Source organism: Lissotriton vulgaris, chromosome 2_1 (assembly GCF_964263255.1).
Source record: "Lissotriton vulgaris chromosome 2_1, aLisVul1.2, whole genome shotgun sequence".
Classification (NCBI taxonomy): domain Eukaryota; kingdom Metazoa; phylum Chordata; class Amphibia; order Caudata; family Salamandridae; genus Lissotriton; species Lissotriton vulgaris.
The window spans coordinates 634,492,070-634,502,883 of NC_141687.1; the positions used below are offsets into that span (position 1 = coordinate 634,492,070).

The 10,814-nt window shown below is 51.9% G+C and overlaps 1 protein-coding gene across 1 annotated transcript; it reads left to right on the forward strand.

Annotated features, from left to right (window-relative positions):
- Positions 1–230: 230 nt before the first annotated feature.
- On the forward strand, positions 231–6,451 carry FOXB1 (forkhead box B1). Its single transcript, XM_086958650.1, has 2 exons — positions 231–588; positions 5,492–6,451. The coding sequence occupies exon 2, from the start codon at positions 5,511–5,513 to the stop codon at positions 6,426–6,428; it is 918 nt and encodes a 305-aa protein (XP_086814776.1). The 5' UTR covers positions 231–588; positions 5,492–5,510; the 3' UTR covers positions 6,429–6,451.
- The last annotated feature ends 4,363 nt before the right edge of the window (positions 6,452–10,814 follow it).

Sequence of the window (10,814 nt, forward strand, 5' to 3'; positions counted from 1 at the left end):
GGCCAGCCCCGAGAGCCAGCTCAAAGAGGCCAGCTCCGAGAGGCCAACTCAAAGAGGCCAGCTCCGAGAGGCCAGCTCCAAGAAGCCAGCTCAAAGACGCCAGCTCAAAGAGGCCAGCCCCGAGAGCCAGCTCAAAGAGGCCAGCTCAAAGAGGCCAGCTCCGAGAGGCCAACTCAAAGAGGCCAGCTCCGAGAGGCCAGCTCCGAGAGGCCAGCTCCGAGTGTTTCTGAGGGTCAACTCTGAGAGATCCAGGGAATCCGCTGAGTGGGGCAGTGCGCCAACTTCGTGGGGCACAGGGATCACTCCTGAGTAATCCAGAGGACCAACTCAGAGAAATCTAGGGTCTCTATCCGACTAGATCCATCCTAGAGAAATGAGGGGCCCAGCTTCGAAGAATACCGCACAGCAACCCTGGGAGGTCCAGGGGTCCAAGTCTGAGAGATCGAGCTGAACAACTCTGCTAATCCAAGGCACCAAACCAGAGAGCGACAGGGGGCGGATACGAAGTAAACACAGAAGAAACCCAGAGAAAGTAAAGCGACCGATTCACGCTCCGGATGAGGACAGCCGGCTTACAGCAACCATAAGGTGGGCTATCTATCTATCTATCTATCTATCTCTCTCTCTCTCTCTCTCTCTCTCTCTCTCTCTCTCTCTCTCTCTCTCTCTCTCTCTATCTATCTATCTATCTAGTCTGTCTGTCTGTCTATCTAGTCTGTCTGTCTGTCTGTCTGTCTGTCTGTCTGTCTGTCTATCTATCTATCTATCCATCCATCTAGATAGCTCGTCTGTGTCTATACATTTGTCTAGTTGCGTCTATTTGTCTACCTGCGTGTCTCCATTTACCTCACTATGTCTATTTCTGGTGACTTGTCGCTATCTCTCCCTGCACCTTGCATTGCACCTGCCGTGTCCCATCTCTGGCTGTCTATGTGTCTGTTGCACACAGTTTCCCTGTCTTCTTCGCTGCTCTGCACACACAGATACACAGGGTACGTCCCTACCACCCCAACCCATTGCGCCTAAATGAACCCCTTGTGTCCCCGGGGTGCACTCTACAACAGTGCTTAGATAGTGAGGTCTCACTCACTTTGGGGGCGAGGGCGATGACTATTATGAACGGCTGCGGCACAGTGCAGCGCATTGGGCCTGTTGTCACCAACACGGAATTTGTCCGAGTTGGTGCTGAAGGCAGGACGGCTCGGTAACCGGGAGCTGGGGCTGCCTGTACCGAGGTCCGAGCTGTCCCGTGTGTAGCTCGGAGAACTCTAAGTTAAGACTCCCCCCTTATAAACAGGCGCAGACGCGCGTCGCCCCAGCGCAGCCAGTCCTCGTTCACCCGGGACTCGTTTTCCATCATCGGACTTTAACCAGGGAGAAGGAGAGATGCAGGCAGGGAAAATAGCTCAAAAAAGGAATGCAGGGGGGAAAAAGAGCCTGCCAGAGAGTGCTAAAGAGGCATGAAGTTTATGGTGCTGGAGAAAAGAGGCGTGAGCTGGGATCAAGACAAGGCAGCCTTGGTCATCGGCAACCCGGGCATTCGGGCCTCTGTCTGCAGCAGCCCGGGTATTCGGCCCCGGCCCGGGCCCGCGCATGTGTGGGTTCGATATACAAATACAGCGGCACTCTGCGCCGCCTCTGCTTGGCTCTCATTGCCTCAGAGAGGGCGCGGCAGAGCCCTGCTCTTACAGAGCGCACTCCTCGGCCCAGCAGGGCGCAGACTAGGGGCCAAGAGCCTTTGGAAAGCAAAGGCACTCCCTCGTGCTTCTCGGCTGTCCTCTCAGACTCCGGCCCCTCTGCAGTCAGACCCAGCAGAGCCCGAGTAACACACGCAGCCCTCAGTGCCCCGTGAGTGCACACTCAGTATCTTCTTTGGAATGCACAGCCCAACAAACCCGCGCACTCATTCACCCTACGTGTGGAGAACTGCGCTCCTAGGGGCAGATTTACAAGCCCCATGCAGCACTTTTGCTTCATTTTTAACAAGGGGAAAGTGATGCAAAAGTGGCGCAAGGGGCTTGTAAATCTGCCCCCTAGTGCGTACACTCTGTAGAGGGCCTCTAAACACTTGAGGGACCCATGACGCACGCGTGCGCACTCAGACACAGGTATCTTTGGCTCGCGCACTCAGACTCAGGTATCTTTGACTCCCGCACTCAGACACCTGCGCCTGTCTGCTCTGCAGTCACCTGTAGCTCTGGAGGTGACTGCCAGGCCCCTGTGGTGCTCACTCAGACACCTGCACTTCGGTGAGCATACCTAGACGTCAGCGTCACTGATCCACGAGACTCTGGAGTGTGCACAAGGGCATGTGAGCTTTTACACTGCACATTCCGACCCCGTGTCTCTGCAGTGAACAAGTGTGTGTTTAGAGTGCACATCCCGACCCGTTCTCTTGAGTGCACAAGTGCGTGTTTGGAATGCACATCCCGACCCCGTTCTCTTGCGTGCACAGGTGTGTGTTCAGATTGCACATTCCGAGCCCCGTGGATCTGAACTGCACAATAGTGCACTTTTGGAGTGCACAGCCCAACCCCTGCGTCTCTGAAGTGCGCAAGAGTGAGCTTTTACACTGCACATTCCGACCCCCGTGTCTCTGCAGTGCACAAGTGTATGTTTGGAATGCACATTTCGACCCTGTGTCTCTGAAGTGCACACGTGTGTGTTTGGAGTGCACATCTCGACCCCGTTCTCTTGAGTGCACAAGTATGTGTTTGGAATGCATATTCCGACCCCCGTCCCTCTGAAGTGCACAAGAGTGAACTTTTACACTGCACATTCCTACCCCGTGCCTCTGAGGTGCACAAGAGTGCGCTTTTGGAGTGCACATGCCAACCCCCCTATCTCTGAAGTGCACACTCGTGCTTTTTAAGTGCACATTCTAACCGCCGTGTCTCTGAAGTGTACAGAGGCGTGCTTTTTAAGTGTACATCTCGACCCCGGGCCTCCGAGGGCACAAGTGTGTTCTTGGGGAGGCACTCTGGAGTGTAGCGTCAGCTTCCATGTGTCTCCAGAGTTTCCGCTCAGAGACCTGCGCCTCTGAAGTGCACTCTGAGACCCCAGTTCCCTTAGAGTTCACTCGCAGGTGCCAGAGGAGTCTGTGCTCGGGGTGACATCATACAAAGTGTTTGAGTGTCTCGAGAATGGACATCAGACACTTTTCACTGTTCCTGGTGCTAATCTGAAGGGAAGGGAAGTACTTCAAAGTTCTTCTCCTTCCAGGGGTCCGAGAGAGGCCTACATGTATCAGAACCAGTCCGCTCTGCCTTGTGCCCGGAGTAAACCTAACTCTAGTGCGGCCAGCAGCTGAACATGGCTGCAGCAGTTCTAAATACAGAAGAAAATCAAAAAGAGGAAAATAATGTGTCCAATTTTTAAATAAAAGTCAAACTTTTTGTAAGTGTTGTTGTGTAAAGCCTGGGCCCTACTTGTAGTAGGGAGGTGTCATGTTGTGTCTTTCCTCTTGTTTCATACCTTCCTCCCAAACCGTGAATATTGACAAACCGTCCCAAGCTCACGGGTCTCTCTGTTCTTACTCTCTCTGACCTATCTCACTTCCAAGGCATATCCTCGGTGCTCGCATCCCACTCTAGCCTCTCTCAGCATCCCTTCGAACCCATGCCCCTTCCCGCTCTCAGCATCCCCTCGAACCCTTGCCCCTTCCCGCTCTCAGCATCCCCTCGAACCCTTGTCCCTGCCCCTCTCAGTATCCCCTCGAACCCTTGTCCCCTCCCCTCTCAGCTTCCTCTCAGAAACGCCAGAGGTCGGTCATAACCCGCTCCTGATCCCGCTGAACCCTGTCATTGTCCCCTCTCAATTTCTGTCCTAGTTCATTTAATTATAATCCCTGCCCTCGCTCTCTGCCAACCCATGTTCTACATCTGTCCTTCATCCCCCAAAATCTTTGTTCTTCCTCCTCGCTCTGCTGTTCAAGTTCCATCTTAAACCCTCCTCTGCCCCTCCTTACTTCTGAACTTGGTCCCTGGTACCTTCTGGTGTAACTCCCGCCCCCCCCCCCCCCTAAAAAAAACACGGTCCTCGCACCCTCCCAATACACACCTTTGTTGTTCGTTACTTTTATAATCACAATTCTTCCTTGAGTGTCTCCTATTCGTAGCTCACCCCACCTCTACTTTTATTCCCCCTTACCTCTGCCTGTGCACCCTCCTAATAGTTGCTGGTGTTCCCTTTACCTCTGCCTTTGCTCCCTCCTAATACCTGCCCTTGTTCCCCTTTACTTCTGTATTGGAACCCCTTTATTACATAACCTCGTTCTTCCGTTTTACCTCTGCCTTTGCTCCCTCCTGATAGTTGCTCGTGTTCCTTTTACCTCTGTCTTTGTTCCCAGAACTAACACCTGCCCCTGCTCCCCTCTACCACTGTCCTTGCATCCAAGTATTACCTGCCCATGTTTTCTTTTTTACCTCTGCCTCTAATCCCTCCAAAGCGCCGGCCTCGCTCCTCTTCACCTCTGCCCTTACACCCCCATATACTATGTCTTTGTCCTCCTTAACTTCGGTCTTTGACGTCTCCTAACCCAGGCCGTTTTCCTAAAGCAGAGGTTAGACTCTCTTATTAGACCCGGAAGAACTGTTCATGTTTGATTGACAGGCAGTGAGAAGGCCGCCTCCAATGCAACGACACTGAGTGACTCTTCAGGGGGGAAGCAGTAAGGGAGAGGTGGCTCAAACCATACCACGTCTGATTACCTTCCTTCTCACAGTTCTTCCTCCCTTATAATCTCTGCTTTGCCCCCTCCCAGTTTTGGCCAGGTCTCTCTCTAACCCCTGTATTTCCCTAGCACCAGACAGTGCTTCCTTGAGGAGCTCTGGGCCCAGAAAGACATAATTTGGGCCTCCTGTTCAGATCAACTTGCATGTGTCACCCATTATCAGAAAATGTAAGTCCTCTGATGCCAAAGAATAGAGAATTATACTTTAAACTTTTCGAAAATAGTGTCATTCTGTTATTGCCCAAGCCTCTGCCTCCCCACAGTTGCAGGTTGTAGGTGGGTGGAGGTGTGGAAATAAAATAGAGTTCAACCATAAACTTTCAGAAGTGGGTTTAGTCCAGAAGTGCATGAAGGCCCCAGCTGCTCAGTAGGAGAGAAGTGGCCGAGATCTAGAGAAGCAGTGAAGGGGTGAGGCTGATGCACAAGATGTGAGAGTGAAAAAGAAAAAGAATGGGGTTTTAATTTGATTGCCACCGCTCCCTACGAGCGCACGAGTTAAAATTGGCATAATTATTGGATCAATAAAGATGTGTTTGCTCTGCCCATCATTCTCAATTCCCGGGGCAGGGGTGAGAAAACTGGATGCCCCTGGGCAGTTGCCCACTTTTCTCAGGTCTTAAAAGTGCCCTGTCCCCAGACATAAACATTCGTAATATCCGCCTTTGCCCTCTCATAACCTCAGGTATTGTTACTCTTCAGTATTGTTTCCTACTCCCTGCCAGCTCCCCACTAACCTCCTGTGTTTGCTTCCCTTCGCAGGCTCCCCTCAGCGCACAGCATGCCTCGCCCGGGCCGGAACACGTACAGCGACCAGAAGCCCCCCTACTCGTACATCTCGCTGACGGCCATGGCCATCCAGAGCTCGCAGGAGAAGATGCTGCCCCTGAGCGAGATCTACAAGTTCATCATGGACCGCTTCCCCTACTACCGCGAGAACACGCAGCGCTGGCAGAACTCGCTGCGCCACAACCTGTCCTTCAACGACTGCTTCATCAAGATCCCGCGCCGGCCCGACCAGCCGGGCAAGGGCAGCTTCTGGGCGCTGCACCCCAGCTGCGGGGACATGTTCGAGAACGGCAGCTTCCTGCGGCGCCGGAAGCGCTTCAAGGTGCTGCGCGCAGACTCCCTGGCGCCCAGCAAGGCCTCCGAGGCGGCGCACTACCTGCAGCAGCAGGCCAAGCTGCGGCTGAGCGCGCTGCAGGGCGCCCACCTGCCCCCGGGGGGCTACGGCCTGGGCAGCTCGCCCACCAGCACCTTCAAGCACCCCTTCGCCATCGAGAGCATCATCGCCCGCGAGTATAAGATGCCCGGGGGCCTGGCCTTCTCCGCCATGCAGCCCGTGCCCGGGGCCTACCCCCTGTCGGGGCACCTGGGCGGACACCTGGGGGCGGGGTGGGCCCCTATGTACAGTTCCGGCATGATGGACACCCTCGGGGGCAGCGAGTACAGCATGGGCGCCTACGGGGTGCCCCTCAAGCCCCTGTGCCACGGGGGGCAGACACTGCCGGCCATCCCCGTGCCCATCAAGCCCTCCCCGACCTCGGGCCTGTCGGGGCCCATCTCGGCCATTCTCCAAAACTCTTCCTCCCTGAGCCCCACCTCCCCGCAGAGCGTCAGCAGCCAGAGCAGCCCCTCGGCGCCCAGTGACTCACTGGGCAGCCAGCCCTCCATCCTGCTGTCCGTGGCTGTGCACTGACCGGGGTCCGGGCCCAGGGGGCAGCGCCTGCTCACGAGTCTGGACCCAATGGGTGGGGAGGTGGGTCAGCGCCTCCTGTGAGTGGAACCGGGATGGGGGGCAGCGCCTCCACTTGTGACTGGACCCAAGATTCTGCGCCCCATAAAATGACTGTTCACTGAGGGACACGCCCCATCAAATACCTGGACCAGAGGGGCAGCACCCTCATATGACTGTTCCCAGAGGGCAGCAGACCCTCCCATGACTGTTCCTCGGGGCTGTGTCTTCTCACGTGGCTGGGGCAGAGGACCCTCTCATGGGGTAGTTAACCGTGAAATGACTGGACCAAGAGGGCAGAGCCCCCTCAGTTTACTGGACCCAGGGGGCAGTGCCTCCTGACATGGATGGCTGGAACCAGTAGGGGCAGGACCTCCCCGGGCAGCAGGGGTCTCTAATCTGAGAATCCTTAAACGAGCCGTATCCCCTGTGATTTGTTGTGGACTTCCTAAATATGTTGTGTTACTGCGTGGTTTTCCTTCCTCTAGCTGATCCCAGAAGACACTTCACAAGTGCACCCAATCTATTTAAAATGCGCTTTGCAGCGTGACCCTCTTGCACCCTGGGGTGGAGGGAGATTATTTGGGCGTCCCACCACCCCGCCCCTTCTGCTTTGGTTAACCACCCCGGTGTACTCCAAGCAGGTTGTACCGTGCAGGCCACCGAAGTTGAGCTTTGAGGGTTGCGCAAAATGGAGGCCAGGGTTAAAAGTACGTTTGTTCCAAAGTTTAAAAACATATGCCACTGCTTCCTGCTTCTATGTGTCCTGCTTGTTGGTACAACCACTCGTATGCGTGGGCACACTATTCGATGTTTTATTTTGTAAATGTCTACTCCTTAGGCAAGCCTGAAAGAAAAGAGAACGCAGGTGGCACCAGATTTGTCTGTGTGCGGCAAATAGGGGGGAGGAGAGCTGGTGGGCACTGCGGGGATTCTGCCCGTTGCCCTTGAGGGCCATGTTTATGTTTGGTGGCAGAGGGTGTATTTGTGCGGTGAATTTTAAGTGTCTTTGGGGGTAAGGAAGCCAGCAGCACTGGACCCGATGCCCTCTGCCCTACTCGCACCCCCAATACTCCCCCCCTCCCCCCCCCCCGACCGTGCGTCCTCAGTTCTGCCCTGTGGCCATAGCTTGTGCCCTGGAGTCCGTGCACGGCCGAGCCCTCCGCCAGCCTCACGGCTCCCTCATCCCTGCGCTCAGACTCTTGCAGCCCTCAGACCAGCCCCCGGAAGTGTGCGCCCTCGAGCGCGCGTCCTTGTTACTCTGCCCTCCTTCCTGGCCATGCAGGGGTGCGCTGCCCCAAGGTCTGCGGTGCCTTCACACCCGAAAGGTGCGTCCCGACCCTTGCACTCCAGGACACCAGACACGTGCTGCCCGCAGACCAGCGCCCTCAGACCCTTCCTTCAGTATCAGACCCGAGCCGCCCTCCCTCCGGGCCGTACCCCGCGACCCGTGCCCTCAGCCCCGCACTCGGAGGGAGACCCTATCTGACCTGAACCCCACTTTCTTTCGAACTCCACTGGACCGACACGGGGCCCTGGTGCAAATGCTGCCGACGGTTTGCGAATTCTGGTCTTTACTAACTGCACCCCCCCCACCCTCCCCCCCATCCTCAGGGGCTCCTTTGCCACAAGGGGGTCTCACACTGCAAAGAATGTTTCAGTATTTATTTCACGATTTGAATTCCTCCGCGCCGGACTCTGCCTCTGAGTCGGGAGTTGAAGGGTGGGAAAGGAAAGTGAGGACGCGGGCGTGGAGCAGAGGGAGTGGGGGTGGTAATGTCGCAGAAAGTTGTGGGGCAGGAGGGGTAAATTATAAGCAATATGTCCCGCCCACCGACAAGTCCCTACAGGTTCTCTGAACAGGACTCGTTACAAAACGTGTACAGAAATGCACTTTTTTATGGCTCGATTTTTTTCTCGTTTCTAAGAAATGTTTTAAAATGAAATAAAATGTGTTCTTGTGCGCAGTGTCCAGTGCAAGTGCAGAAGTACAAGGTTTAAAGTGCGGAGCGCGCGCTCCTTTCGGTGTTTCTTGTACAGAACAGAAAGAGCATGTCCCCCTCTGCATGAGTGTTTCACGCCGTGTTGCACGACTCCCCTGAACTAGCCGTCCAAATCATATTTTCTCATTAAAAATATAAAATATGTCCAAGAATCCAGCGTCTGCGTCCTCTGTTGTGGGTGGAAAGAGTCGGGGGCGGGAGAGGAAGCGTGTCCGAAGTATCAACATTTCTATCGCCTCTGCAAAATACCAACACACCGCCCTCTCAGAGTATACACGCGTCTCTTCCATGGAGCAGAGACAGTGTTCCCCCAACACTCCTATAAGTCGTTTCCGAAAAATGTATAAAATGAAAAAAAGCACACATTGCACAACTATTATGCGAAAAATATAAATGCACCGTCTTTTCCAAAATATATAAATTATAAATGCACACACAACACAAATATTCAGTTGGGCGTAAAATATAAACGCAGCAAAATAGAAAAGCGCGGTTTTTGCCAAAAACACACACAGGGACAAATATTGTTTACCGCAAATTTTAAACGTGTGGCAACCCGGAACATTCTTTTAAAAATTATTGAAGGCTAAGATGCCTTTTGTAGACTACTAATGTAATGTTTTCGTCAAAATGTAATAAAACCGACTTAACCAAACAGAACCTTGTTCGTCTTCCTCACGGTCTTTCGAGAGTTTGGGGCCACAGGAGCGCCGTTTGTAATAAAGGGCATCAAATCGGCGATTTGATTTTAATTGTAATGAAATGTTTAATTTCAAACATAATGAAACCGAGAGTCTGTCCCTGTTTTACATAAAAATTGAGGACACGAAAAAGGGACGTACTGAAATTTAATGCGATGCCTCACCAAAAAAACAAAAACACATAACAATAAAATAAATACACACACGCTACATAAAGTGTTTATCGCTCATGCATATCTAAATGGATATCGGGACGAATGAATAAAAAGCCATTAGTTGTGATTGTAACAAAGCGTTTTTAGTAAATGCTACACTTTTGTCGCTTATACGGAATCTTTTCAGGACTCTGGTTTTTAGTTCAGCTGTGACCCTGCCCGTACTTTTAATTGAATACATCTAATATTTCACTGATTTCACATATGTGTTTTGAGGAGTTTTACCTTAAAAAGGCTCAGAATAGTTCGTTGTCAGATTTGTAACTAACTTTTCAATACTTACAAACTTTCTGAACTCAACATCCCTTATTGTAGTAGTACCTTGGAGAAGGAGCCCGCCCGTGAGCGCGCGCGCAGCCCCCTCCCCCTCCACACAAGGCAGAGACATGCACACACACACACATACACATTAATGCTGTTTAAAAGTGTTCTTCCCCAGTAGAATGTGACTGCCTCAGTAAACTACTGGGTAGAGCACGAGAGGGACCGCTCCAGTGTCACCAATGAGGAAAATAACTGCGACCACACTTTCCAGGCACAGGTGGGGTGATTTTCTCTCACTGCTCAGGTTTAGCCCCTTGTCCCCTTGTAAGTGTGAACGGTTCTTGGTTGCTTCTACTGAGCAGGAACACACGGCATGCACGTTCTGCAGAGTTCACTGTACTATTGACTATCATTTTGGAGGGGAGGGGTACCAGGACTCACTCAAAACTTCACCACTGGTGAATCTTGATACCAACTTGCACTCTAGAATGGGTTTCTATATATCTGTATCTGTACATTGCTGTTGATATCAGCTCGAATAACGCAAAGAAAATCCTTCACGTCTCCTTGGCACTGTTTCGAGTTCTGCTGCACGTGTAGCTCTTAGAAGGCAGACTCAGCACCGACATTTGGCGCTATAAAAGTGCACACTGACCGTGATATCTAAGTGCCTACATGCATATGTCAGCTTATACTGTGTTCTCCCCATATAATGTATCCATGTCCTCGGCAAGCACCGTTGTTACTGTCTGCTAAACTGAGAAATATAACATATTTAAAAAAAGTTTGAAGTTCAAGGGGAACTTATAATACACCACAGTGTTATCATGTAGTACCACAACTTGTTTTGGCATCAGGAACACATTCAAATAATATATAGTGTGGTATTCCATTATATTATTGTATTACATATGTTACCTACAATGTATTTTGTATAACATGATTCTCTTGGGGCAGTTATCTTGAAAAAAAAATCATTTAAAAAAAGGAACCTTTTTAAAAAAAATATAAGTCAAATACTAGACCACACGGATTGTAGTAAAAAGGGCAAAACTAATTATATAGTTAATAATGTAAAATATTGGGAAACGCCGCTGCTTTGTTAAAATAACATTTTTAATTTAACAGCAGAGATGTGTTGTTATCTGCAAGTTACAGCTAACAATG